Source organism: Petromyzon marinus, chromosome 35 (genome assembly GCF_048934315.1).
Source record: "Petromyzon marinus isolate PM22_M1 ecotype Great Lakes invasive population chromosome 35, UKy_Petmar_22M1.pri1.0, whole genome shotgun sequence".
Taxonomy (NCBI): domain Eukaryota; kingdom Metazoa; phylum Chordata; class Hyperoartia; order Petromyzontiformes; family Petromyzontidae; genus Petromyzon; species Petromyzon marinus.
In genome coordinates this window covers 3,632,637-3,639,816 of record NC_133701.1, presented here as the reverse complement: position 1 = coordinate 3,639,816, position 7,180 = coordinate 3,632,637, and the positions used below count along the sequence as shown (strand labels likewise).

The 7,180-nt window shown below is 45.4% G+C and overlaps 1 protein-coding gene across 3 annotated transcripts; it reads right to left on the bottom strand.

Annotated features, from left to right (window-relative positions):
* Positions 1–837: 837 nt before the first annotated feature.
* YIPF1 (Yip1 domain family member 1) lies at positions 838–7,116 on the bottom strand. Of its 3 annotated transcripts, none has more exons than XM_032966050.2 (9): positions 6,869–7,116; positions 5,710–5,779; positions 5,010–5,206; positions 4,766–4,846; positions 4,529–4,616; positions 4,056–4,172; positions 3,769–3,935; positions 3,434–3,616; positions 838–3,028 (listed from the first exon to the last, which is right to left on the bottom strand). In XM_032966050.2, exons 2-9 carry the CDS (start codon positions 5,738–5,740, stop codon positions 2,930–2,932), a joined length of 963 nt encoding a protein of 320 aa, XP_032821941.2. In that variant the 5' UTR covers positions 5,741–5,779; positions 6,869–7,116; the 3' UTR covers positions 838–2,929. The 3 variants fall into 3 exon arrangements, with proteins under 3 accessions (XP_032821941.2, XP_032821939.2, XP_032821940.2); XM_032966048.2 differs by lacking the exon at positions 6,869–7,116 and adding an exon at positions 6,562–6,714; XM_032966049.2 differs by lacking the exon at positions 6,869–7,116 and adding an exon at positions 6,562–6,695 and having other exon boundaries at positions 5,710–5,776.
* Positions 7,117–7,180: the final 64 nt, after the last annotated feature.

The following is a 7,180-nucleotide window of genomic DNA, read 5'->3' as shown; positions in this document are numbered from 1 at the left end:
TTGAATAGTGCTTAAATTATAAAACACATTCCTGCGGAGGGAGCTGGTAGGAACGTTGGGTTGCTCGGTCAATGGCCAGGGTCAACGGCGGCGTGGTGTATTCCGCAAATATGCCCGACTGTGAGGGCGGGCACAAGCCGGCGTGAGTAGGTTCAACGTTGAGTTTTATAAGGGCACCACGGGGTGACCCACCCTCTCCACCCAGCCCCACCCCTCCCATTTTTGGATGCACGACGGACACAATAATCCCCTGTGGGCTGGTGGAACCAGGTTCCTACCAGTAAAATGAAGTATATTTCTAGAATGAGAATTGTGCATTCTTGACTTGCAAGAATTTCCCTTGCTTAAAGTATGTGACATTATGGTGTGCTGCATGACAATACCTCTAATTGAACTCTTCACTGCTGGAGGAAGTCCTCCCCCACAGCATCGGTCACCAGTTTTTAACACACTTCATGCTTGTTGGGAAAGGTTTGCGGGCAGGTCTGTGGCTGTATCGGTCGCTAATGATATCCATGGCCAGGAATAGGAACTGGTTAATGGGTTCCTTGTGCAGTGCACGAGCAACTGCCACTCCACCCAATAGTAAAACCTTATGCATAGAATGTAACTTGTATGGATCCTTGAAGTATTTAAGTCAAATACTTCTAGTAATCAAAATACATGGCTTTAACATCAGCTGCCACTTGACTTTTCACAAAAGGATGCTCAACAGCGAGTAGCCGTTTAACCAGATGGATAGAGTGAATATATTGGATATTGAGCTATCTTAAAAACAACATTGTTTTCAAACATTCACATGTGAACGAACAAAAGACAGACCCACCACTAGAGAAATCCCATCAAACGCATGTTTTATTGTTCCAAGAGCATAAAAATACCCAATGTGTTTGGTATGCTTCAGTATAATATACATGAACTGCCGTTGTCACTATTGCTGGTTGAGGGTCATAGGGGTTATCTGACCATACTTTATGCTGGTCAGTGCAGGTTGGAAGTTGGGTGAATGGAAAAAACTTCAGCGCCACTGCCGTCTGCTTCCCACCGAGTAGCTCTGCAGCAGCCATCAACCTGACGTGCATGGTTACACATTCAAATAATACTCCAGGCCTCACCCTCAATTTCGATTTAATGAGATTGGACACTTTCCAGATGATTTTGTGATGGGATATAACATTTAACAGCAACGTTAATTTTAAACGCAGCGGGTACAGTGGTGCACTGAAATGTCACGTTTGTTTAACATGTCGAGCTCATTTGGCACCATACTTAAGGCCAACCGTGCTAATTGGGGGTGAAAAAAATGGTTGAAGCAGGGGAGAACTAGGACACCAGGATGTAGCCTCATTTGCAAGTATCCCTGGCGATCGGATTTCAATTCCCACCTGCCATCCCCAGCCTTTAATCTGTGCTGGCAAGTGTGACACGAAGTCAGAATGTGCATCTTTTTTTATTGAGACTGCAGGAATCCCAATGAGCTATGAAGCTTTTTTTTCCTTCCACCCATGTCCCGTATGGGCGGGTCCGCAAGTGTGGTGCGAAATATGTTCAAACAACCCCCAGGACAATTATTACAAAGGGAAGCCTTCATCCAGCAGTGGATCCTTAAAAGGACATTTTTGAAAATTCATGTGGACCGTCCCTATTGAAAAGATGTTTGCTTAGCAAATATACACAACCTCCAGAAGGTACTTGCATTGACAATACTGTTTGCTAACATGTGGACTACGTTTCCAAATGCATCGCTTATTCTTTCGTTCCATAGCATCGACTTCATTTTTTTGTAGTCCGGTAAATGCGTGCCTCTAAACCGGGTTGCTGAATGAAAGACGGCCCCATATCGAATCAAGCTTTACCCCAATGACCAAAAAACATTACTGCAGATTTTTATTATTTAAATGTCAAAGGTAGTGGGTTTTTTCATATGATCAACATTTAAATTCATAACTTTTGCCTTGAATATGAATTCTGCATACATTTAGCAGTGTGACAACTTTGGAAAATAAAATGCATGCAAACAAAATGCGTATACAGTAAAACCTTAGATTGCGAGCATAATTCGTTCCGGAAACGTGTTTGTAATCCAAAGCACTCGTATATCAGTTGTGATCACGTGACGCTCGGCAGACAAAGCGTACTATTCGTACTACTCGTATTGTAAGACCTCGCTCGTTTATCAAATTAATATTTATTTAAAATGTTTGCTCGTCTTGCAAAACACTCGCAGACCAAGTTACTCGCAATCCAAGGTTTTACTGTATGCCATCGATGAACATTGCCGTCAATTAGACATTTGGATGCGCTAAATTCCATTCCATGCTTGTGGTGGTCTACATTTATAACATGGGAGCCAAAGTATAGCAGCAGAAACACTTGGCATTCTCAGACTTGAGTCGAGTGCATGCTCTCTATGGACAACAGGCATTTGTCATCTTTTGATAAAATCCCAAATGTATGAGCTTTTGCACCATATGTAGCTAATCAGACGTGCAGGGAGGGACAACTCAACAAAAAGCAGCAAATCATTCCTCTGCCAGACTTTAACAAATACAACTTAGGTTTATGATTACTCAACTGAATGATACTGTACAAACTACAATTTCCTGCATTGTATATATATACTCTGTACACAGTATATGCATAGTATCTTTATATGGGGCTGGATATCTGCTAAGCAGCCTGGAACCAAACTTACCCACTTTTTTTCATGGCACTATTCACCTCACGTGTAAACACTTAAAATATACAATACATAGTCAAGAAAGGTGACCTAACATGCATTTGCAATTGAATGTTTCCTCTGCAAGTGCCTGGAAAAGTGTACATAAATAACACTTAAGTTCACCTTATTCCCAAATAACAATCCCAAATCTGTTACATCAAGATTAAAAACATGTTCTTGTTTGATGTGCAGTTATCCTCGGAGAGCTCAGCGTGCCGTGCCGTTGGCCCTGTGTTCCATCGTCACATGCGGGTTCAGAGTCGTTACAGCAGCGATGTGCACTTGACGTGTGGAGAAAAAGTACAACTGCACACAGAACACGAGACGTTAGTACCTGCCAAGAAGTCACAATTAAAAGTGATGACTTAAATTTTGTGATACAATAAAAAATACCATACAAGTGATAGATCATCTTTTAGATATAAGGTGCTCATAGACTTTATAGTGGTACACCTTGACTTGACCTGTGTCTGACCAGACCACAGTGTCCTTTGCTAAAGACAATTTCTTGCGTGTTATTCAACAAATACAATGCATGTGCTTGTAAAGAGCAGTATTATGTTCGCATTTGGGCACACGGATGTTAACTTGTCTCATTTAGCAGTGAGAACAAAATGCCCACTTGGGTTTCTGATGACAAACGTTAACTGCGTCAGATTACCAAACATTAAGTGTGAAAGCAGTTGACCAATTAACGTGTCACAAGCTCACCTTGCAGCCGACAGCAAGCAATGTGTTCAATAAGAAGATGACCACTGTGGTGGCCACCGCAATTCGTTTGTCGTCGTCGCGGAATGCAGGCCAGAAAGTTAGCGCCAGCACCGAGCCAGAGAGCGCCATCGCCACAGCTATCAGTATCCATTGCAAAATACCCGACGGTATTGTCCACAGCACCTGCGATGCGTGGGATGGGCATTGGTGGGGGGGGGGGGGGGGAGCAGAAATCAAGGGATAAAGTTAAAAGTGCACTCAGCAGGAGACGCTTGCTTGTTCCTCCACTGCAGAAACCAACTGGGGTGATATGGCGGGAATTGGCGAAAACTCACAGCAGTGGGGATGTAGATGAACAGCGAGTACCCATAGGCGCACACGATCTCCAGGAAGGAGAAAGACATCACTCCCATTGTCCTGTTGCTCCTCCACAGCAGAAAGCCCCACATCCCCAGTGGCACTAGCCATGCATACGAGTAGATAGCTGTGGCAGCAATGGACACTGCATTCCAGAAACAAGGACAGTGGTGTGTTTATTGTTATCCAATACAAAGTGTGTACATTTATTTTTTTTAAAAACGTACATCAAGGTGTACAGTTGTATGACAAGACATGCACGCACCCTTTCGAAAATCAGCGACGTAGTGGTACTCGGAACCACTGCCTTGCGTGAACAAATTGGAGAGGTTCCCACTGATGGAAATTGCAAACACCAGTGTGGCACAGATCCAGAACGGACCTACATGTGTGACATGGTACAGAGCATCAGCAAGACATCAGCAGTGCCTTTAACATGACACTAACAAAACGTCAAGTAACAATAGATAAGGTACTACATGCTAACATGAGGGCCAGTAGCTTAATGATGGGGCTTGATGATGAACACGGTGTTGTTTGATTTTACAGCTTCTAAAGTTTGTCTACACAAAAATTGGTGAGTTTATAGTTACACATAACATTCTCAGTAAAATAATGCAACGCCTGCTTAAAGACGAATGACATTAACGGCAGTGCCTTGCTCTTAATTGAGCCAACATTGCAAGTGATGCACCTCAAGGACTAATGAGTGCAGTGGGAAAACGTGGGCGACTTTACCGTAGAGATCGGGGTTGCCCCGAATGTGCTTACGCACAAAGCTCCTTCCAGGAAACGGTATCATTGAGCCCTTGATTCTGTCCAAAACCTTCACAAACCAATATACACAAGCTTAAGGTCACTGTTGATATGTAATACACGTTTAAAAAACACATCTTCAGTAATTGTTCCAAAAACAATTCTGATCAACTTACATCAAATTAGTCGACCAATTTGTGTGCAGTTCCAGCAGCTTACCTGGTGTGTATCAACATCAAAAAATGTCTTGTAATAATCAAATGTCCAGAAGGGGGCGCTCTTTTTCTCTTCAGATAGCAACTGCCAGACAAAAAAAAAACCGCCAAAAGTTCAATAAAAAATGATGTCCCATTCAGTCAAAACAAATTGGGAAGAAAATATCTGAATTACATTTAAAATTAACTCAACGTAACTTAGAATGCGAAAGCCAATGACGTATTACGCTAGGTGATACTGTACCCACCTCCGTCTTATCACCAAGTCTTCCCAGCATGTCTACCTCTTCATCGTCATCATCGGACTCGCCGCCACCTCGCTCTGCCACTCTCGCCGGCTGCTGCTGTGGCCGCTGATTCCTCGGTGGCGGGCCGACATCATCCTCGATGCTGACCGTGGTGGCTCCAGGTGAAGATGCCAACAGGCTCGTAGCATCCTCAAATTCTGCAAGGAGTGGTGGGTGTGTGCGCGCGTGAGCAGCAGCAGCAGTCACAGGTGAAGTGCCTTAATTTATTATGATCAGCCACGATCAATGAACAGCTGGATGAAGGCCTCTCCCCATGCTGTCGCTATCCCTCAGTATTGCAGTGCAGCAATTCACCCAGCAGCTGCACAGGAGCTGATCTCATGAATTCAGCTCCACGGTTGATACCCACTAACACATCCACTTACCTACCCACCCACTCACACACATCCACTTACCCACCCACCCACTAACACACATCCACTTACCTACCCAGCCACTCACCGAGTGACCCATTCACTCCCCAACTTAGCAACTCACCCAACGATTCGCTTACACTTTTCCAGTGGCCGACCGATCTACATTGAAAATCACCGCGGGTCACCCTCTGTCACTTTTGCAGTAGACTCAAAGCAGATATGTCCTGCAAAGCATACACAGTATAAATACGGCGTGCTCACGTATTTACTAGTTAAAGCCTTACCCTGGAACTGCAGATCATCCCTTGCCGTCATGTTTCCCACCGAATCTGGGCACCTTCACGGCTGCCCCTGCTGAAAGACAAATCCAGTGAAGCATCATCCGTCGCAAACGCATTAAAAGCTTTTAAATCACACGCTGCCTTGCGCATTTTTTCTTGTTGTTAGCACGGTCTCACGTGGGTCTTTGCCGAGTGGGTGCCTTCCCACAACGTACGCTGGTCGGTGCGGGCTAAAGACGGGGAACATATACCCCCCCAGGGAGCATAGCAATACAGTACAACAACAAGATGATTCCGCACTGCTCCTACGAAGTCCTGCATCAGTCGCCTGGAAAGCACGCAACTTGCATACACGTATAGTACGTTGTTTGTCGAACTTCTTTCGCATCGTACGTAGCCAAACGTGCTAATGCGGCCTTTTAAAGGAATGCCAAGATATCTCTTACACACTCGTCAGGGCTCACGACAACAAGTTGGGTCACAGCAGCCCATAACAGTGTACGGCGTTATAAATTAAGACGTTTCGACTAGTCTCACTTGCGTTTACACAGACTGTTCATCCCAGGGTTGTCCCAACACTTCTCAGCTTTGTAGAATAACATTACTGTTATTACTTATACATATATGCAGGATAAAGAGATCAACAAATTTGTTTTAATGACGTCGCATTCACAAGAGGCCGGAACAGTGGGGCCTAGCAAAGGTTGAGAAGCCTCGGGGAGCACGGTCTCGCCTTGATCACTCTACCGAGTACCGCAACCTGCACCCCCCCACTCCCACTCCCCAACCCGGGTACGACCCCCGTCTCGGGGTCCTGGGCCACGGGATGGCTCGTGAACCCCCACGCTCGTTCACCTCGCCTGGGGCTGACGGAGACGTTCAGAGAGACGGGGAAACGCTAAAACGTGAGAGGCTAAGCCGAGGCCGCCACGTCCACCCAGAGACTAACACGGGCCGGACCGTACCACTCGACCCGGGAAACTCGCAATTCACGGCCACCCAATTCACAATCATTAACACAAACTGAACAAAACGCCAAGGACGTGACATTTATTCCGAATTTCATTGTCTAATTTGCTTAAAAGTAAGAACCGACGACGGCTAAAATGTGTCGTTATTCTTTGTATATTTAACAGTTGTATTTTAAAGAATGATTACCAACCCCCTTGGCGAGTGAATGGTAGCACCCGGTTTCTCAACAGCTGGGATCCGATTCTTCGCGCAACAATCCATACGCGGGGTCAGATCGAATCATTGCCATTGGTTTCACCTGCAACTAATCGCCTTTACTCTCCCCCCACACAGACCCCATCACCGCGTACCGATAATCAACAAACAACGCTCTCAATTTATTTAATCGGGGTGGAGATGGAGGTCGGAGAAGAGAGAGAGATACGGGGGTGGGTGGGTTAGGATATCTTCGATTGATTCTACGTCGCGCGCCAAATCGATTCCTCGGCGCTCCGCCCCGGTG